The sequence below is a fragment of the Lynx canadensis genome, chromosome B4 (assembly GCF_007474595.2).
Source record: "Lynx canadensis isolate LIC74 chromosome B4, mLynCan4.pri.v2, whole genome shotgun sequence".
Classification (NCBI taxonomy): Eukaryota; Metazoa; Chordata; class Mammalia; order Carnivora; family Felidae; genus Lynx; species Lynx canadensis.
This window is the reverse complement of record NC_044309.1, coordinates 94,046,064-94,069,004: the sequence shown is the minus strand read 5'-3', so window position 1 is coordinate 94,069,004 and position 22,941 is coordinate 94,046,064. Positions and strand designations below refer to the sequence as shown.

General features: G+C 38.8%; 1 protein-coding gene across 1 annotated transcript in view; it reads right to left on the bottom strand.

Annotated features, from left to right (window-relative positions):
* The window catches only part of MYRFL (myelin regulatory factor like), a 124,214-nt gene that overhangs the window by 78,856 nt on the left and 22,417 nt on the right, over positions 1-22,941 (bottom strand). The window contains exon 2 of the mRNA XM_030322294.1: positions 13,262-13,352. Coding sequence (XP_030178154.1) covers positions 13,262-13,352 — 91 coding nt within the window. The remainder of the gene's footprint in view (positions 1-13,261; positions 13,353-22,941) is intronic.

Sequence of the window (22,941 nt, the reverse complement as noted above, 5' to 3'; positions counted from 1 at the left end):
GCAAACAGAACGTCTTAAACGGGAACAAAAGATGAAGGACTAGACATTTCCAGAAACCGTTAACATTAAACACAAAGAACAAGCAAATAGATAAAGAAGGGATGCAAAAAAAAAAAATCCACAAAAAGCTCTTCTGCTTCTCATATGACTGGTAAGCTCCTACCAGACCTGACCTTTCCATAAATAAAAACTGTGAACTCTGAAAAATTTAAAACAACAACAACAACACAAAACAAAACAAAACAAAAAACAATCTGCCTGAAAACACTGGAAAGTGGTCAAAAGCAAGAAGATTCTGGAGGGACACTGAAACTTGGATGAAGGAAATAGCATAAGGTAAATTACTTATTTACAGCTTTTAGCCTCCGGCCCAGTTGACGGCAGAATCACAGAACAGCTAAAACTCTGATAGAAACACACAAACTTTCTGACCTAAAGAACCAGAGAACAGAGTTGGGGGCAAACAGCTGCTTAAAGTGAAAGGGAAATCTTGGGGAAAAGAGATTCAGAGAGGAGAAACCCTAGATTCTGTATAAAAACTCTGGCCAAATGTCTGGCTGACTCCTGAGCCATCAATGTATGGGGCTGACTATACACAGTCCAACCAAAAAAAAAAACAAAACAAGACAAAAAATAAATAAATAACTGAACAAATATTTGAGCTGCTGCACAGGAGACAGAGTTTATATTTGAGTTTAAAGAAAGTAACCGCTTGGAAAGCAAAAGTATATATACTTTTTAGAGGAATGTAAAAAGGAAAAAAAAAAAGCCAGACATTCACAATTTCCAGAATACAATTAAGAATTACTCAACAAACAAAGAACCAGGAAAATATGGCCTAGCCTTGAGGAAAAGAACAATTATAAGACACCAACCCAGAGATGATTCAGATATTGGATTAGCACACAAATCCAGATTTTAGCAGCAGCTATTATAAAAACAGCTGTTACAACTAAGCCTAATGGAGGAGAGGATAATGTGTTTGTAAAGAATAAAAAATACAGGGGCGCCTGGGTGGCGCAGTCGGTTAAGCGTCCGACTTCAGCCAGGTCACGATCTCGTGGTCCGTGAGTTCGAGCCCCGCGTCAGGCTCTGGGCTGATGGCTCAGAGCCTGGAGCCTGTTTCCGATTCTGTGTCTCCCTCTCTCTCTGCCCCTCCCCCGTTCATGCTCTGTCTCTCTCTGTCCCCAAAATAAATAAACGTTGAAAAAAAAATTTTTTTTTAAAAAAGAATAAAAAATACAAAATCTTAGCCAATAAATAGAAACTAAAAAAAGAACTAAATGGAAATTCTAGAATTGAAAAAATTTAGAAATGAAAATAAAAATAGAAAATGAGAAAATCCCTAGGTGGTGTAGCAGAATAAGTTGAAGAAAATCAACAGGGATGATCCAACCTAAAGAACAGAGAGGGAGAAATGAATTTAAAAAGAGGGAGAGAAAAAGATTCATGAACCATGGAGAGGACATAACAGAAAAATAATTAAAGATATAGTGACCAAAACCTTCCCAAATTTTGCAAAGGACATAAATTTATAGGTTCAAGAAGATCGACAAATCCTAAGCAAGATATAGAGAAAACCACACATAGGTCATCAGAGTCAAATCAGTGTAAAGCAAAAATAAAGAGAAACTTTCAAAAGTAACCAGAAAAAAACATATTACATGTAGAGTAACAGTGATTCAAATGACCAATGACTTCTCATCAAAATCTCCAGAGACAAGAAGACAGTACAACAGTATCTTTAAAGTGCTGGAGAAAATCAAAACTGACAATCTAGAATTTCAAATACGATGAAAATATCCTTCAAGAATAAAAGCAAAATAAAGACATTTTCAGATTAAAAAAAATTTTAAGTAAAACCATGAATAGGCATGCACAATAAGAAATGTTAAAGACATTATTTAAGGCTAAAGGAAAATGATATCAGATGGAAACTTGAAACTTTAGGAAGGAATGTAGAGAATAAAAAAATATATATATCTAAATAAAAAATCATTTTTTCTCAGTTTCTTTAAAATACATAGGACTATTTAAAGCAAAAATTATGACATTATCTTGTAGCATTTACAATGTATGAAAGTATAACACTTATGATAACTATACCATAGAGGAAGGGAGTCGGGGGTAAAATAGAATTATACAGTTGAAGGTTTCTACATTTTATGTAAAGTGGTACAATATTAATTCATTAACTCTAAGTAGACAGTGAAAAGTTAAATGATTCAAAGAAGTATATAGGTAAGGTCAGAAGATAAAATGGAATTCTAATACAGTAGGAAAGTAGTTACAAAGAAATAAGAAATGGATAAAAAGAAGACAAATAATAAAATTGCAAAATTAAATACATCATCAATAATTGCATTAAATGTTAATGGATTAATGACTCCAATAAAAGGTAGAGATTGTAAGAATGGGTCTTTAAAAAGCAAGACCCAACTTTATGTTGCCTGCAAGAAACACTTTAAATATAAACACTCAGGTAAGTTGAAAATTAATGGAGAAAAAAGTGTATGAGAAGGCAGAAGTGACTTCATGGATAATAGGTAAAATAGACTTCATAATAAAGAGCACTACTAAAAATAAAGAGGCTCATTCCACAATAACAGTTCTTTCATTAAGAAGGCATAGCTGGGGCACCTGGGTGGCTCAGTCAGTTAAGTGGGTCTGACTTTGGTTCAGGTCATGATCTCACAGTTCATGAGTTCGAGCCCCGCGTCGGGCTCTGTGCTGACAAGCTCAGAGCCTGGAGCATGTTTTGGACACAGGAGCCTGAGTCTCCCTGTCTCTCTGCCCCTCTCCCACTCATGCTTTGTCTCTGCCTCTCTCAAAAATAAATAAACATTAACATTTTTTTTAAAAAGAAGCCATAGCAATCATGATTGCTTCTTTAATAGCTTCAAAATACATGACGCAGAATTTGCAGAAATAAAAGGAGAAATAAATAATTGTACAATCATAGAGATTTTAACATCCCTCTCTTATCAATTGATAGAAATAGGTAGTACAAATTGATAGAACAAAAAAGTCAGTAATGACAAAGATCATCTGAGAAATTTCTTTAGGGAGAAAAGGAATTGATATGTTTTTTTTGTGTGTGTGTGTGTTTTTAATTTTTGTTTTAACGTTTATTTATTATTGAGAAACAGAGCATGAGCGTGGGAGGGGCAGAGAGAGAGACACACACAGAATCCAAAGCAGGCTCCAGGCTCCGAGCTGTCAGCCCAGAGCCTACCACGGGGCTCGAACTCACAAACCGTGAGATCATGACCTGAGCCAAAGTCGGACACGCAACCAACTGAGCCACCCAGGCACCCCCACTACTGATTGTGTTTTAGTGAGGCCAGTGTGAGGGGCCAGATCAGACGCCTTGGGAAGAGTCTGGAAAGGGTTTGAATGCAGGAATTGATATGTTTTAATACTGAGAGGAATTTGGCAATTCTCTTCAGAGAATTTGTGGGAAGAATTAATGATAGTTATATTCAAAGTCAAGAAAATCATGAAAACAAGACTAGGTTTGAGAAAAACAATAAGTTCAAGAAAGAAAATATAATTGTAATAAATAATATGTGAACACATAGTGATAATAATGTAAGTCCTGGCTACTGACCTAACCAAAAATTTTATACAACTTTATGATATTGGGAGGCTGGTGCTAGAAGTGGATGTCAGATGTGGTATAAGAAAGTTAAATCCTCCCTGAAGATGATATTAAGTTCTAAAACACATAAAGCAAGAATAGCAATATAAAACACCATTCCGATATAAAGTGGTAGAAATCTCTAAAAGAGTTGGAAAGTATCTGCCTCTAGGAGAGCCAGACTCAGAAACATGGTGAAAACTAGGGCAGAGGATTGCTGATTTTCATTATAAGCCATATACCCACAGTTCTATTTGACTTCTTAAATTCTGCACATGTATCACTTCTATAGATTTATAAATTAAATTTTTTGATTGGCTCTGTGATTTCACAATTCCACATTCAAGATTCTAGGCAGTTGTTACCTCTACATTAGTGGCACCACCGAATTCAATAACGTTAATAAAAATTAAAAATCGGAAGTAAATTATCAATTCACTCGAGAAATATGGCATGGAATATTTTATGTAGGAATACAGGCATGGAGAATCAAAGGTCCCTGTGTTGAGTGGCAGCAACATATGGTGATGGTTTCAAGATGAAAACATTGACATTTTTTAATGCTTTCCTTACAGTTTACTCTCCCTTCCAAAACTTACCACAGCTACTCCTTTATTTCATTGCATTCCATGCTTGATGCATTTTATAGTATTGAGAAAAATTTTACAGTCCTTTTAAGAGAATCTGGGGGCGCCTGGGTGGCGCAGTCGGTTAAGCGTCCGACTTCAGCCAGGTCACGATCTCACTGTCCGTGAGTTCGAGCCCCGCGTCAGGCTCTGGGCTGATGGCTCAGAGCCTGGAGCCTGTTTCTGATTCTGTGTCTCCCTCTCTCTCTGCCCCTCCCCCGTTCATGCTCTGTCTCTCTCTGTCCCAAAAAAATAAATAAACGTTGAAAAAAAAAATTAAAAAAAAAAAAAAAAGAGAATCTGAAGGAAGAATTAATGACAGCTACCTCTGAAACTGAGCAAATTGTTAAAACAAAGGCAATAGTTAACTTTAAGAAAAATACTTTTGTTTGGGACTGTTAATGAGCTGTTAATCTCCTCTTTACACCCAGTCATGCATATTAGACTGTTCTGGCCTTTGTGTTCTGAATTTGCCTACTATGCTAAAGTGATTTCCATGAAGTGGACTTGGAAAGGAACAGAATCATGGATCACTTCTTCAGTGGCCATCTTTGTCTCCACCTTCTGTAGGAGATAGTTGTAATAATCAAGAGATTCTTAGCTACTAATAAAAAATGAATAATTTGCCTTCTAAATCTCCTCTTCTCAGATATATAATTTGTTTCTGTGTTTGGGAGGATATATGGATAAATATGGTCTCCTGGGGGTTGAATGCTATGCAAACTGAAGGAGGGAGTGCAAAATAGACTCTTCTTTCCAGCTGGTGAGATTATATGTATATCCATGACAACTGCATACTGTGCCCAAAGCAGCCAATATTTCTCTCAGATTGTAACCAGGCTTGACCAAGTTTTTATTGAGTGGCTACTATGTGCTCATGACTATACCAGGCACTGCGTGGGAAATACAGTAGAGACATGGGCTTCATGTGAATGCCCAGCTGGGATTACTCACAATCCAATCCCCAGTTTCTTTGATGACTCCCCTAGTGCCTTCACACACCAACTGCGCCTTCTCTTAAACTCTATTACACAGTGATCTCAACTCAGCACAGTGCTTGGTACAGAGTTGGTACTTAATAAATATGAATGACTGCTTTTTTATACAACATATGACCATAAATATGTTATATATATATAACATGTTATTTATATATATATATATACATATATATATATGTATATATATATATAAAACCTAGGTTATATATGGTTATATATAACCTAGGTGTTTTATATATATATATATATATATATATATATATATATATATATATATTTAAAGATGGCTTTCCTGACCACCCAATCAAAAATAATGGCCTCCCTACCCCCTTTACCTATTCCTTCACCTTCTAATGCTTATTTTTCTTCATCTTACTGAATGACTTTACACTAAATTCTGCCTTTATTCTGACATATGCCATTGTCTTTCTTTTCCCACTACAGCAGAATGACAGCAGTGGAGCATCAAGAGTGAAGGCAGAGGAACAGCTCACCCCAGGAACAGGCAATAAGGAAATGCATTGTCTGTTGGGAACTTAAAAACAATACTTAAACCTACAAAAAGCCAGTGTGCTTTTTATCATCACCATGCACCACCAACTCAGAGAAAAATTCCTGGGTGTCCTGCCAGGGAAGACTGCTTCCCAACACACTGCCCTTGGTAAACCATTAGCAGCGATTTCATCTGTTTGGTTCACTGTTGTACCCCATCAAACAACTAGAGAAATAACTGCTATTGAAAATGCTTTCTCCAATGTTTTAAGTATGTGATTTACCCTCCCACATGGATATCTGCATTAAGAATATGTCTTAATACTGTGTGTATATATGTGTGAGTGTGTGTGTGTGTGTGTGTGTGTGTGTGTGTGTGCGCGCTGCATAGTGCCCCGGTAGTGAACGTGTCATAGGCACACAATAAATACTTGATCGAGCTTGGTTAGAGCTTGTACCCACTACCTGGAAGTTGGGATGAGCAAGAGTCTTGGCAGAAATGTTGTCAGTAGATAAGGTAGCCCAAGAAAATAATTTCTTGACAAGGCAAAGGAAGTATGATGTCACCCCACCCCTTCAGCCCTTTATTGGCAAACTGCAAGGACCCTGAGCCTCTTACCACCACTCCTCTGCTGCTTTAGAAATAAACTTTTATGGAGAACCTGTTCTGGTCCAAGCACTGAGTTCCCCCTTTGCATGTGTTATCTTATCGAAGCTCTGGACCATCACAGGAAAAGCTATGCCCCTATTCCACAGGCAAAGAAACTAAGACTTGATGCAGTTAAATAACTTGCCCAAGGTTATTCATCTGGCAAGTAGTCAAGCTGGAGTCAAACGGTCTCCCACCAGAGTTAATGCTCTAACGAACACAGTGATTTAAATACAGACTATCCTGGGGTGCCTGGGTGGGTCAGTCGGTTAAGCATCTGACTTCGGCTCAGATCATGATCTTGTGGTTCATGAGATTGAGCCCCTGCATCAGGCTCTGTGCTGACAGCTCAGAACCTGGAGCCTGCTTTGGATTCTGTCTCTCTCTCTCTGCCCCTGCCCTGCTTGCACTCTGTCTCTCTCTCTCTCAAAAATAAATGAACATTAAAAAAAATTAAAATAAATTAAATAAATACAGACTCTCCTAATCAAATTAATTACTATAGGTGATTTCACTTCCCACAAATATCTTTAGAATGGAGACACTGCCAGTAACGTTTCAGCACAGGATTCTGTTTAGCCTTCTCCTACTGCATCAGTTTGAACCCAGAAGCCAAGCTGGTCACACAGCCTTTGACAAGCTCTTCTCACAGAACTACACGTTACCTCACCCCTTTCACAACACCACAGTAAAGAGCTTATCAGCCCCACTCCACTGGCGGCAGAACGAAAGCACGCAGCTGGTCATTGACTCCTAGCTCATTTTGCCGTCCAACCCCAATGAGCCAAGTCCTAAGTAAAACCCAGAATAAGCTCCATCATTAGAACGAAATATTGATTGCAGTTGATTCCTCACAGACTTAATGTGCCTTTAAGGTCCCCCTCCTGTGAAGTCACCCATTCAAACCTGTGAATAGGTGTTACCTCAGTGCCCTCAGCTAGTTCTCTCTTACTCCACAATCAGGACCCCAAGGCCAGCTTAAAGCCTGATACGATATGACCCCCACAGAGCACACATACTCAAACCATGCTAAATCATTTGGATTGGAACATAGGAGGGGATGGGGAAGGAGGCATGTTTATGTGACCTAAAGCAGGGCTTCTCAAATTATAATGTGCATGTGAATCCCATGGGGATCTCATGAAAAATGCAAATTTTGATTCAGCTTTTCCAGGGTAAGGTCTGAGATGCTACATTTCTGGCTCACAGGTGATACGGGTGCTGCTGCTCCCTGACCCACACTTAGAGAAAAGAAAAGAAGCAGGTGAACCATCTGCATACAAATGTGCTATAAATTTACAAATTCAGAAACAATATAATCCCAAACAATATAATCTCAAAGAAAACTATGCCCCTACCCAGCCACATCATAATAAAACTGCTGAAAACCAAAGATAAAATATCTCACAGTCAGAGAAAAATGACATATGCAAAGGAAAAATGATTCAAATAACTGTCTATTTCTCATCAGAAACCATGGAGGTCAGAAGACAGTAGGTCAAAATTTTTTAAATGTTGGGGAAAGAAGTATGAATTCTAAATCCACAATCATTCTTGAAGGCTTAATATTCCTCTCACACTAATAGATGAAAGCAGTAAAAAATCAGCAAGGATAGAGATAACCTGAACAACAATGTCAACCAACTTAACCTAATTAGCATTTATAGAAGATCTTACCCAACAATAGCAGAATGCACATTCTTTTCAAGTGCACATGGAAAATTTACCAAGATAGACTCTATCTTGGGTCATGAAGCAAGCCTTAACAAATTTAAAAGAATTAGAATCATACAAATTATGTTCTCTGTCCATAAGAGAAATAAACTTGAAATCAGTAACAGAAAAACATAGAAAAAAATCACACATATTTGGAAATTAAGAAGCACAGTTCTGGCAACCCATGGGTCAAAGAGGTGGCCTCAGGAAAATTAGGAAATATTTTAAGCCTGAAGAAAATTAAAATATGTCAAAAACTGAAGCAGGCAGCTAAAGCCATAGAGAGAGGGAAACGTACACATCAAATGCTTATATTAGAAAACAAAGAATGATCTCAAATCAGGAACTAAGTTTCCACCAAAGAAACTAGAAAAAGAAGAGCAAACTGAACCTAAAGCAAGCAAAAGAAGGAAATAAAGAGTAAAAATCAGTGCTACTGAAAACTAGCACAATACAGAAAATCAATGAAACCAAAAGCTGCTAATAAAACTTTTAAGTGTCTGACCGGATTGATCAAGAAAAAAAAAGATAAAAGAAGCATATTATCAATATGATGAACAGAAGAGGAAATATCACTACAGACTCAGAGTCTGTAAAGGGCTAATAAGAAATACTCTGAACTGTGTCCATATTTGAAATGGACTTACTCCTTGGGGGCAACAGAGAAGGAAGACAAACTACCAAAATCACTAAGCAGAAAGAGATAACATGAATAGTCTTATATCTATTGGATAAATTTAATCTGTAGTTAAGATCTTCCAACAAAGCAAACTACAGGCAAAGATGGTTTCACTGGTTAAGTCTACCAAATATTTAAAGAGGAAATAAATCCAATTCCACACAATCTTACCCAGAGAATTTAAAAGGGTGGAACCCTTCCCAAATAATTTTAAGAAGCTATTTTACCCTGACACCAAAGCCAGAAAAACACCATCTATGAAAACTTCAGATCAATATCCTCATGAATGTAGGTGCAAAATCCTCAACATAATACTAGTAAATTGAACCTAGCAATACGTGTAAAGACAATACCTCACAACAAACTGAGGTTTATCCCAGGAATATAAGGTTTGTTCAAAATTTAAAAGTTAAGGAGAGGAAGCAGGAGCAGAAGAGAATCTCCCTCAGTTAAAAATAAAAAAAAAAAAAAAAAAAAAAAAGCACTGGGGCACCTGGGTGGCTCAGTCAGTTAAGCAACTGACTCTGACTCTTAGTTTTGGCTCAGGTCATGATCTCATGGTTTGTCGGTTTGAGCCTTGCATCAGGATCTGTGCTGACAGCACAGAGCTTGCTTGGGATTCTCTCTCTCCCTCTCTCTCTGCCCTTTCCCTGTTTATGCTCTCTCTCTCAAAATAAATAAAAAGACATTTTAAAGGGGGAAAAAAGCATTGTATCATACTCAATAATTTTTTTTTTAATTTTTTTTTCAATGTTTATTTATTTTTGGGACAGAGAGAGACAGAGCACGAACGGGCGAGAGGCAGAGAGAGAGGGAGACACAGAATCGGAAACAGGCTCCAGGCTCTGAGCCATCAGCCCAGAGCCTGACGCGGGGCTCGAACTCACGGACCGCGAGATTGTGACCTGGCTGAAGTCGGACGCTTAACCGACTGCACCACCCAGGCGCCCCATACTCAATAATTTTAAAAAACTGAATAATGGCCCTCTTAAATCAGGGACAGGGCAAGTACATCTGCTGTCTCTACTTCTCTATTCAACATTATACCCAAAGTCCTACCCAGTGCAATAAAGCAAAAAAAAAAAAAAAAAAAAAAAAAAAAAAAGTAAAGGCATAGAGTTTGGGATATACAACTGTCCTAATTTGCATATGACATCATTGTAAACACAGAAAATCCCCAAAAATCTATAAAAAAAAAAAAAAGATCTTAGAACTAATAAATGACTTCATTAAGTTGCAGGACCTAACCAATATATAAATATCAATACTATTTTTATATGTTGGTAATGAATAATTGGAACCTAAAACTGAGGAAAAAAACTATTATTTATAATACCTCAAAGAGAAACATGAAATATTTAGACACAAATCTAACAAAATATGTGCAGGATTTACATGCTGAAATGTATAAAACATTGATGAAAGAAATCAAAGAAGGCCTAAATAAATGGAGAGATATATCATGTTGATGGATCGGGAGATTCAATTTTGTTAAGATACCAACTTTCTACATATGGATCTCTGAGCTTAATACAATTCTAATCAAAATCCCAGCAGGACTGTACAGATACCAACAAGATAATTCTAATATTTATATGAGAAATCAAAGGAACTAGAATAGCCAAAATTTTGAAAAAGACAGATTTGGAGCACTTACACTATATGATTTCAAGACTTATAATAAAAGCACAATAACCAAGATAGAAATCAGAGTTTTGTTTTGTTTCTCATCTTCTCCCTTTTCCTCATCTGTTTCTATTCTGTCTCTTAGGGCTGAAAAGTAGGGGGGAATTTTTATGTGCAGAAAATATATCCCTTAAAAATAGAAATTCCCTGGGGTGCCTGGGTGGCTCAGCTGGGTTAAATGCCCAAATTCAGCTCAGGTCATGATCTTGCAGAATGTGGGTTCAAGCTATAGTCATATCCTATATTCCCACTGCCTCATTTTATGTCTGATTTATCTTCACTGTGTGACAGAGTTGTTTTTTTTTCTCATCTTCTCCCTCTCCCTCATCTGTTTCTATTCTATTTCTCAGGGCTGAAAAGGGGGGAGACTTCTAGCCAGAAAATATATCTCTTAAAGATAGTGTAGTATTGGCAGAATGATGGGCACATAGATCAATGGAACAGAATATTTGTCTAGATATAGATCTACATAAATATGGCCAATTGATTTTTTGCTAGATAAAAAATACTACTGATTTTTTACTAAAAGTAATTTAATGGAGAATGGTTATTAAACAAATAAATCTGGAATAATTGGACATCCATACACAAGGAAATTAATCTCAACTTATATCTCAAACTTTACACAAAAATTAACTCAAAATGGATTATAGGCTTAAAAGTAAAATGTAAAACTCTAAAACTTTTAGAAGGAAACAGAAGAAAATTTGGGGGAACTTAGAGTAGGCAGTATCTATATTGCATAGATATAAAGCTTAAACTGTATAGGAAAAAATGGATAAATTGGACATTATAAAAATTTTAGGGGCGCCTGGGTGGCCCAGTCCAGTTGAGCATCCGACTTCGGCTCAGGTCATGATCTCACAGTTCGTGAGTTCGAGCCGTGCATCGGGTTCTGTGCTGATAGCTCAGAGCCTGGAGCCTGCTTCAGATTCTGTGTCTCCCTCTCTCTCTGACCCTCCCCCGCCCATGCTCTGTCTCTCTCTGTCTCTCAGAAATGAATAAATGTTAAAAAAAATTTTTTTTAATTTAAACTTTTGTTCTGGGAAAGACACTGTTAAAAGAATGAAAAGTTACAGACTGGGAGAAAATATTCACAAATCACAAATCCAACGAAGTTCTTATATACAGAATATTTAAACAATTCTCTAAACTCAAAGGTAAGAAAACTTCAATGGGCATAAAATTTGAACAGACACTTTACCAAAGAAAACCTACAAATAGCAAACAAGCACATTAAATGATACTCAACATCATCCATCATTAGGAAAATGCAAGTTAAAACACAGTGAGATACCACTATAGAATAGCTTTTTATTACAGAACAGCTATAAGAAAAAAATTTTAAACTGATAATACCAAGAACTGGCAATAAAGAGAAGCAATCGGATGTCTCATATGCTGCAGGTGGTAATGGCAAATGGTATGTCCACGCTAGAAAATTTGGCAATTTCTATAAAGTTAAGCTTACACTTAAAATACGACCCAGGAGTCTTTATTCTAAATATTACCCTATAGAAATTAAAACTCTTGGGGCACCTGGGTGGCTCAATCAGTTGTGTCTGACTTTGGCTCAGGATCATGATCTCAGCTTGTGAGTTTGAGCCTCGCATCAGGCTCTGTGCTGAAAGCTCGGAGCCTGGAGCCAGCTTCAGATTCTGTCTCCCTCTCGCCCTGCCCCTCCTCCACTTGCACTCTGTCTCTCAAAAATAAATAAACATTAAAAAAAAAGAAATTAAAACTCTTGACCACATAAAAAACTGTGCATTAATATTTAAAGAAGCTATTCGTAATTGTCCCAAACTGGAAATAATCCAATGGGCAAGTGGATAAACAAAATGTATTATAAACAGTCAACAGAGTCTTTCTCAGCAATAAAAAGGAATGAACTATGGATCAAAGACTTTATGCTTAGTGAAAGAAGCCATACTAAAAATGTTATACACCATAGATTTCATTTATGTGACATTCCAGAAAAGCAAAACTATAGGGACAGAGAACAGATCAACTGTCACTAAGGTCTTGGGGTGGGTGATAAGTTTCCCTTATGAAGCATCAGTGAAATGTTTCAGGTGAGGGAGCTATTGTTTGTGCTGATCATGATAGCAGCTCTACAACTCTATGAATTTGTCAAAACTCACAAAACTATATACAGGATAAAAATTTAATATTACTGTATGTAAATTAAAAATAAAAGAAAGCTGAAGTAGCTATGCTATTATCAGAATATAAGAGCAGAAATCAATGAAATACAAAACAGAAAAATGATTAGGAACATAAATTTAACCAAAGCTGGATCTTCAAAGGGTTTGAAAAACTGATGAACCTCTTGCCAGATGGATCAAGAATAAAAAGACACAAATTGCTGATATCAAGAAGAGCAAAAGGATCATCACTACAGATTCTATAGGCATTCAAAGTAAAATAAGGGAATATGATGAATAACTTTATGCCAGTGAATTTGACAACTTAGATGAAATCAGTAAATTCACTGAAACACATAAACTGCCTAAGCTGACAACTACCAATAGATAACCTGAATAGCCCAGTATCTAGTAAAGACATTGAATTAGAAAGGGAGGACCTTCCTATAAAGAAAACTCCAGGCCCAGCTGACCTCACTCAGTGAAAACTGCCAAAGATTTATAGAAGAAACATCAACTCCATCCATGCCTTTCTGGAAAACAGAAGAGGAGAGAACACTTCCTAGTTCACTTAACTATCTCATAACTTTTAAAACATCAAATGGAGAGCAATACTTTCATTACTTACAAGGCCCCCAGATCGAAATCACTGCCCAAGAATTCCTCCAGCAGACTTGTATCCAGCGTCGGGTTCCCCAGACTGTCACTGGTCCCGTGAGCTGCGAAGGCAAATTGAAAATCTTGAGATTCATGAAGATTTCAGAATGGCTAACAGCTAAAGATATTCACATGGCTACACCCAAGAATTTTAAAGCAACTAAATGGCATAATATATTTACTGAGAGTGTGATCTTTCTTCCATTCAAATATTTCCTTAGAAATCTTTTTAGATTTACTCTCCTTCCCTGCCTGTCTAAGGCTGGTGTAGGTACCCTTTTTATGTGCCTCCATTAACACCCTGTGCTTTGCCTTATATACTATTATAATTGCTTGCCTTTGTGGCTGTTTCTCCATCTAAAGTCCTTAGGAGCAGGGGTGTTGTCCTTCTTAAAGTAGCCACATGAATCTATGGTATAAAAAAGGCAGCAATAAACATTTATGGGATGGATGTATGCATATATGGATGGATGATGGATGGATGGATGGATGGATGGATGAAGTAAAGGAAGGAAGGAAGGAAGGAAGGAAGGAAGGAAGGAAGGAAGGAAGGGAGGGAGGAAGGTGGGATGGTTGGGCAGATTATTTCCAGTTAAGCTCAACAAGAAGTTCAGTATCTTGCTTCACATTTTTGTTAGACTTCACAAAATGTAACACAATATTTCTATCCTTTTCCTTGATCTAAAAAAATGAAAATAAACTTACTGGTTTCTTTCTGATAATAATAAAGATGTTAGAATTTAAAAAGAATATAAAACATAGGAATATATAATAAAGAAACAAAACAATATTTGTAGAAATATTTGTAGAACAATTTGTAGGAACAATATTTGTAGAAAATATGACTCTATACCTAGTAAATTCAGGAGAAAAAAGTGACAACAATTCAAAATAACCAGAAAACTCAACAGAGTAGTTGATTAAAAGTAAAAAAAATAATTACCTCCTTACACACAAAAAATAACCAATCAACAATTCTGACAAATATAGTGCAGAAGATTCCATTCAAAATGACAAAAAGTATAAAATACCTAAACATATATTTGGGGACAATATTAAAAAAAAAAACTCTATGAGGGGTCATAGGAAGAGATTTGAACAAATGGAAAGACATTGATCTTAGACTAAAGGATTCAGTATCATAAAACTTTTACTAGACATTATTGATAACATCTGCCAAACCCATATATTCATTTTCTAAGAACTTTACCCTTGTGAAAATAGTCTCTAGCAGCCATATTTGTAACACAACCTCTACAGGCACCTGAATCAGGAAGAACCAATCCATTGGCTAGCCAGTGACCAATTCAATTATTTCTCTTAAGAATTTGAACTAGATTTTATTATTTTTTTAAAATGTTTACTTATTGGACTCTTAAAAACTGAGAACAAACTGAGGGTTGGGGGGGGTGGGAGGGAGGGGAGGGTGGGAGATGGGTATTGAGGAGGGCACCTTTTGGGATGAGCACTGGGTGTTGTATGGAAACCAATTTGACAATAAATTTCCTATATTGAAAAAAATAATAAAAAAATAAATGTTTACTTATTAATTTTGAGAGAGACAGAGTATAAATGAGGAATGGACAGAGAAAGACAGAGAGAGAGAGAGAGATAATCCCAAGCAGGCTTTGTGCCATCAATGCAGAGCCCAACACAGGACTCAATCTCACAAACCCTGAGGTCATGACCTGAGCCAAAATCAAGAGTCAGATGGTTAACTGACTGAGCCACCCAGGTGCCCCGAACTAGACTTTAGAGCTGATGATTGAGATTAAGTCGTATAATTATTAGGCAAACTAGAGTAATAGTCTAAATATCTCCATAACATTAACCCAGGTCCTTCTTGATTTTTTAATCCTTACTAAAGCCTGGTTGTTTGACTTTTACTCCAATTACATGACAAACTCTTGCATATACCCTATTAACCCCTTTGAACTGGTTTGTGTGTTGCCTGAAATTAATCCCCGAATTAGAGTGTTCTGAAGTTCTTCTAGAAGAATAAATAGTCAAAAATCACCAGAAAAATTATGGAGGAGGAGGTAAATAAATATTGAGAAATACACGCAAGGACACATCAAAGGATGTAGGATATATCCAGGATATATCAAGAAATATCACATATACATGTAACATATTAGGACTTTAAGTACACAATAAACAAATCCTTTGACAGCAGTGAGAAAAGAGTGATTATTCAATAAAAGTTTTGGGGAACACTGGTTAGTCATATGAGGGGTAAAATATGGATTATTTTCCTACTTCCACACCAAAATTCCAGATAGAGCAAAAATTCCAACATAAATAAATAAAACTATAGAAAGAAGTGTGAGTTAATATTCTTATGATCTTGGGGTGCCTGGGTGGCTTAGTCAGTTGTGTCATACTTCAGCTCAGGTCATGATCTCATGGCTCATGGGTTCGAGCCCCATGTAGGGCTCTGTGCTGACACCTCGGAGCCTGGAGCTTGTTTCAGATTCCGTGTCTCCCTCTTTCTCTCGGCCTCTCCCCCACTCGCACTCTGTCAATCTCTCTCTCAAAAATAAATAAACGTTAAAAAAATTTAAAGAATATATTCTTATGATCTTAAGATAAAGGTTTCTCCAAACACAGCCTAAAAGCCAAAAATTATGTTGAAAAAGATTGATAAATTTAACTTTGTGCATTTTTTGAGAGGGAAAGAATTTTTAACAATTTATTTTGAAATAATTTCAAACCCAAAGAGAAGCTACAGGAACTCACTTGCACCCTTCACTTATATTCACCAATTATTAACTTCGTGGGTTTTTTCCTAGGCAAAATTTAATATATAACACATCAACTGTCTAGCCCCCACACCAATATCCCTCATGTAATCCAGTTCCTTGTATTCTTCCAGGGGCAAGGGACGCTCACATTCAGATCACAGCACTAGTGACAGGAGGACCATTATATGTTTAGCTTTTGGCTTTCTACTTCACCAATTAAAACAAAATTTTTAAAATCTTGAGCACCTCCCAAATGGGAAACATTGATGGATATCAGAGACAGGTGGAAGAGAGGGAGGGAGAAAGAGAAGAGGAGGGAATGAGAAGAGAGATCACCCACTTTTTTCAGTGACATAAACTAAGAGGGAAATAGATGGAAGATATTCTTAAGTGTTGCAATGGTGAGAAATGACCTCATAGTACATACTGGAGTTTAGTCTTGAGTGAGGTGTTAAAGAAAGAATAGGATGGAGATGAGCAGGGGAAGACATATTCGTTCTATCACTGATTCAACTAATATTTATCAAGCACCTACCCGGGGCACCTGGGTGGCTCAGTCACTTGAGCAGTTGAATGTCTGACTTCAGCTCAGGTCATGATCTCACAGTTGGTGAACTGGCTCGCTGCTGTTAGTGCAGAGCCCGCCTCGGATCCTCTGTCCCCCTCTCTCTGCCCCTCCCCTGCTTGCACTCTTTTAAAAAAAAAAAAAAAAAGCACCTACCAAGAGGGGGTAAAACAGACAAAAAGACAAATTCCCTCATTCCCTCAGGGGGCCTGAATTCTAAGGGAGGGAAAAGTGGCATCAATGGGGGCCAGGGGAGGACCAATGTAACATATAAGAAACAATAAGTAAACAGGATATTTTCATAAGAAAGTGAAACAGAGTGATATGATAAGCTGCAGCTTACCATATCAGAAGGAAAGAGTTCCTTCTGATTGGAAGGGCATCTCAGAAAAGAGCCAGCCATGCAAAGACCAAGAGCAGAGCATGGAAGGCAGAGGAGAACAGGAAGGGCAAAAGCACAGGGCCGGTTTGAGAAACAATTCCAGGGTGGCTAAAGCACAGGAGCACAAGGAAGGGGCTAGGGGAGGTGGTCAGGGCAATGGGAAGCCTTTTGAAAGCGATATGATACGCTTGACATCTTTAAAAGTTTTCCTCCCTACAGCCACTGTGACAAACAGTATGGAGGTTCCTCAAAAAATTAAAAATGGAAATACCATCTGATCTAGCAATGCCACTACGGGTTATTTACCCAAAGAAAATAAAAACACTGATCTGAAAAGTTATAGGGGCACCTGTGTGGCTCAGTCAGTTGAGCATCCGACTTTGGCTCAAGTCATGACCTCGCAGTTTGTGAGTTCAAGCCTCACGTTGGACTCTCTGCATCAGTGCAAAGCCTGCTTTGGATCCTCTGTCCCCTCTGTCTTTGCACCCTCCTGATCGCTCTGTCTCTCTCTCCAAAATAAGCATTAAAAAAAAATAAATAAAAGATACATGCAACCCTATGTTTACTGCAGCATTATTTACAATATCCAAGATATGGAAGCAACCTAAGTATCCATCACTGGACTAATAGATAAAGAAGATGTGGTATATATCTACAATGGAATATTACACAACCACAAAAAGGATGTGATAGCGCTATTGGTGACAACATGGATGGACCTAGAGGGTACCATGCTAAGTGAAATAAGTCAGACTGAGAAAGACAAATACCATATGATTTCACCCATGTGTGGAATCCACAAAAAATAAATGAATAAACAAAAAGAATAAAAAGAAGGCCATTCTGGTTGCTTTGTGGGAAAGGACTATAAAGGGATAAGAACAGAAGGAAAATGAAGTCCAGAGCTATCATAGCTGTCCAGGGACATTCAGAGGTAGCTTGGATTTTTGACTCTGAGCCAAGGCAAAGAGAACCACTTTACCTAACTCATTAATCCTCATAAGAGCCCTAGGAGGTGGACACTAATGTTTCCAGCTTACACAGAAGACAAAGTGGTTACATAGGTAACTAGGTTGTCCAGGGTCTCACAGCTAGTAAGTGGTACGCAGGGAATCCAAGCAGGCTGCCTGATTCCTGAGCATGCGCCCACTCCCCTCCCCACCATCACCACCCCATCCCATGCTCCAAATTGCAGGCAGGACTGACTTGCTTCTACTACTTCACTGGGCTTTGGTCAAGCCAATTGCTAAGAGAAGCAGATGGAGGGAAGGATCTGTTTAATTTCCCACTGAAGCCCCTGCTGGTGTCCCATCTGCTTTATACAGTGTGCTCGCGCGCACACACACACACACACAATGCCCTGACAAAAATTGGAGGTGGACAACAGATGCTAAGACCTGACCAATGTATCACTTGCTTTCTATGACCCATGCTCCCCCACCTCCATCCCCCAGGCAGAAATAGGAGACGGTCCACAGCTCCCAGGACCTGCCCCATGTAGCCTGTCCAAACACTTTAATGAACAAGGAGAGTTGATCCCCGCAGTAGCCAACTTTCTCTAGGACTCTAAAATCACATCTATGCCTTCCAGACTCAAAGGAAATTACTCAACAAGATAAATCCATACTGTCAGATAAAATTGTTTTCAGAAGGCTTTACACGCACACAGGGAAACTCTTAAATGACTGTTAAATAAATCTCATGCTTTTAAAAATAATCACTTTGCTATAAATGTCTTAAACACTTATTTATTACACCCAAGCCTGCAGAGATGGCATTGTTAGGCAGCCCACCCCCTGTCAGGGAGGCTCACTTTCAAGCCTGGATTCTACCCTTTTCTACATTTGTCTTTTGTGGCTGTCACCATCCTACTCAGACGGGAGAAGCTGCCCAGGCCTCCTGGGAATGCCAGAGAACTGCCCTCTTTATTGCTCTCAGAAAGAAAGCCCTTCTTCACCCTAGGTCTCTGCCTCCCCTTCTAGGCACAGCGACAGCTGACACATGGTAACTTGTCCTGCTACCCCTCGGCCTTGGACAGACAAGAAAAAAACACATAGGGGATCAATCCACTAGGGATTAGCACAGACAAGTCCAAGTTGAATACACAGGACTTGTTAATAGACATATATATACATTTGAGGAAACAATACTTCTCCAGAGGTGTGAGTAGGGAGCAAGAACCTTCCTTTTATTTATTCTGCTTTCTCCATCCACCTGCCCATCCACCACCCACCAGTCCTTTCCTGTTACCTTCTGATAGACTCCCTTCCCACATCACTTTCCTTAACCCAGATGCTACCTGTCCCTTCTTTTACTGACTCTTTCACCTTTTGTCCTGCAGCATCCCTGCCCAGAGCACTCAGACAACAGCCAAGATGACAACATTTGTCTATTACAACAACTCTAGGTTTTTTTTTTTTTTTAGTTGAGAGAGAGAGAGAGAGAGAGCACACGAGGGGCAGAGGGAGAGAGAGAATCCTAAGCAGGCTCCATGCTCAGCCTGAAGCCCAAGGCAGGGCTTGATCTCATGAACCATGAGATCATGACCTGAGCTGAAATCAAGAGTTGATCACTTAACCAATTGAGCCACCCAGGTGCCCCTAGGTTTTTAAAAGATTCTAAAAAGCAACAGTGAGGATCCCCTTAAATGGTTGCCCTTTGGGTTTAAACATAAAGATAGTTTCCCTATGATACACCAGTGTTCATGAGAAATTCAAGCAGAAATGCCAATGAGTACTCCAAAGGAGGAGGAGGAGGGGTAGGAGAAGAGAAGATGGAGGAGAGGAGGAGAAACCAAATTCTCTCATTTGCTAAGGACATTTTGTTTTGAAAATAAAGCTGGATTATATATATACACACATCTATATAGATGTATATATATACATACATATACATATGTACATCTATATCAATGTATATATATATATATATATACATACATCTATACATATGTATGTATATATACATCTATACAGATGTGTGTGTATATATACATCGATATAGATGTGTGTGTGTGTATATATATATATATATATATATATATATATATATATAATTTATTGTCAAATTGGTTTCCATACAACACCCAGTGCTCATCCCAACTGGTGCCCTCCTCAACGCCTAGCACCCACTTACCCCTCTCCCCCACCCCGCATCAACCCTCAGTTTTTTTCTCAGTATTTAAGAGTCTATTATGGTTTGCCTCCTTCCCTCTCTGTAACTTTTTCCCCCCTTCCCCTCCCCCCTGGTCCTCTGTTAAGTTTCTCAGGATCCACGTATGAGTAAAAACATATGGTATCTGTCTTTCTCTGCCTGACTTATTTCACTTAGCATAACACTCTCCAGTTCCATCCACGTTGCTACAAAAGGCCATATTTCATTCTTTCTCATTGCCATGTAGTATTCCATTGTGTATATAAACCACAATTTCTTTTTTTTTTTAACGTTTTATTTATTTTTGAGACAGGGAGAGATAGAGCATGAACAGGGGAGGGTCAGAGAGAGGGAGACACAGAATCAGAAGCAGGCTCCAGGCTCTGAGATGTCAGCACAAAGCCCGACGCGGGGCTCGAACTCACGGACCGCGAGATCATGACGTGAGCCGAAGTCGGCCGCCCAACCGTCTGAGCCACCCAGGCGCCCCTAAACCACAATTTCTTTATCCATTCATCAGTTGATGGACATTTAGGCTCTTTCCATAATTTGGCTATTGTTGAAAGTGCCGCTATAAACATTGGGGTACAAGTGCCCCTATGCATCAGCACTCTTGTATCCCGTGGGTAAATTCCTAGCAGTGCTATTGCTGGGTCATAGGGTAGATCTATTTTTAATTTTTTGAGGAACCTCCACACTGTTTCCCAGAGTGGCTGCACCAGTTTGCATTCCCGCCAACAGTGCAAGAGGGTTCCCATTTCTCCACATCCTCTCCAGCATCTATAGTCTCCTGATTTGTTCATTTTAGCCACTCTGACTGGCCTGAGGTGGTATCTCAGTGTGGTTTTGATTTGTATTTCCCTGATAAGGAGCGACCTTGAGCATCTTTTCATGTGCCTGTTGGCCATCTGGATGTCTTTAAAGCTGGATTTCAAATCTAATGTCAGTGTTTAGAGCCACAGCCAATTCAGAGTTAGATGAGAAAAGATGGTATTTCCAATCATTAATTCACTAATTTTTCCATTCATTTATTCAATATACACTTAGTGTCCACTTTGTGTCCGGGAATAAAATCAGAAATGAGTTCACAATCCAGTGAGAGGGACAAGAAAGTCAGCTAGAGCCATACGTGTTAAATGTTAGGATGGGTGTAGACATGAATACTATGGGAGCTTTCAATTAGGCTGGCAGGGGTGGGAGAGGGGAAGGACTCCTTGCAGGTGACACTTGAGAGGAATTTTTAAAGATAAGTAGGTAGTTATTAAGAAAAATTCTAAGAACAGAGAAGAGCATGTGCAGATGAATTTATAAAACCAGCAGCAGGACTCCTGTGGAAATGTGCCAATAGTATGGCCAGAGCCAGGTAAAGAACACGTCAGAGACGGAGACAATGCCTGTTGCAGACCCTGGTGAAAGCTGAATGCACTTCTGTTCCAACCCCTGTGGTTGTGTGGTGTGTGTCTGTCTCTCTCACTAACCTCTAAGCCTCTCTAGGGGATAAACTGCCTCTTTCGTATACATCCTAGAACAAGGGCTGGAACCTTGTTAGGCCTAGCTCTTCAATAAATATTGCATCTGTTGGATAAGTAATAAAATTTGAATGAATAAATGTGATGATGAAGAGTGGAAGGGGTATCTAGAGAAACTAACAGACACCAGATCATGAAGCTTCATAGGTACCAAGGTAAGGAATTCATCTTGAAAGTTATGGAGACATTGCAACATTTCCATCAGAGGGGTAATGTGAGCAGGTTTATAGTTTCTTGCTGTTGGGAGACTGGCCTGAAGCTGAGCGAGACTAGTCACGGATGCTGCCAACATGAGCCTTCCCTCATTAAATCACTCAACACACCCTCTACGGACCAGGAAGAGTCCCAACTGCTAGAGACACAAAGACGAAGAGGCCTTAGTAGTTAAGGGTCCTGGTTCTACAATCAGGCCTGGGATCAACTCTGGCTGTAGATTTGTGCAACCAGCTGTTCAACCTTGGGCAAATCATGCAGCCCCTCGGTGCCTCAATTTCCTTACCTATAAAATGAGGATAATAAGAGCATCTACCTCATAGGATTGTTCTGAAGATTAAATTTTCTTTCATGGTTGTTTATTTATTTTGAGAGAGAGAGAAAAACAGAACACGAGCAGGTTAGGGTCAGAGAGGGAGAGAGAGAATCCCAAGCAGGTTTTGCACTGTCAGCGCAGAGCCTGATGCGGGTCTCAAACCCACAAACCATGAGATCATGACTTGAGCCAAAATCAAGAATCAGATGCTCAGCCAACAGAGCCAGCCAGGCACCCAAAGATGAAATGAGATAATGCATTTAAGATGCTTAGCATAGTTCCCAGCTCAATAACTACCACCCTTTGTCAGTACTATCAGTTTCTGTGCTCAGCAAGTTCACAGATTAGTGAGAAAGACTGACATAAACACATACCACAGCAATGTGATATGACAACAGAGATGTACACATGGCATTATGGGTCCCCTAAATGACCTAACAAGGACAAAAAGGTGTCAGGCAAAGCTTCCAGGAATAGGGGTCCATGAGGCTAGAATTGTCAGCAGGGACAGATCCTGGGGTCTTAAATGCCATGAAACTCTGATCCAGGATAGCAGCAGTGGGGAGGGGGTGTCGGGAAGGTGGAAAATCCCTGGTGTCCTGGAGCCAGCTTGTACAAAGCGTGTGCACATCTCTTCCCAAATCCCTATTTGCTGTGTTGTGTTAGCAGCTTGCAATTGGCCACGAGGGAGGGTTTACACAATGGAAATTGGCAAACACTACAAATTGGGAATTCTTTCCCCAAAGAGT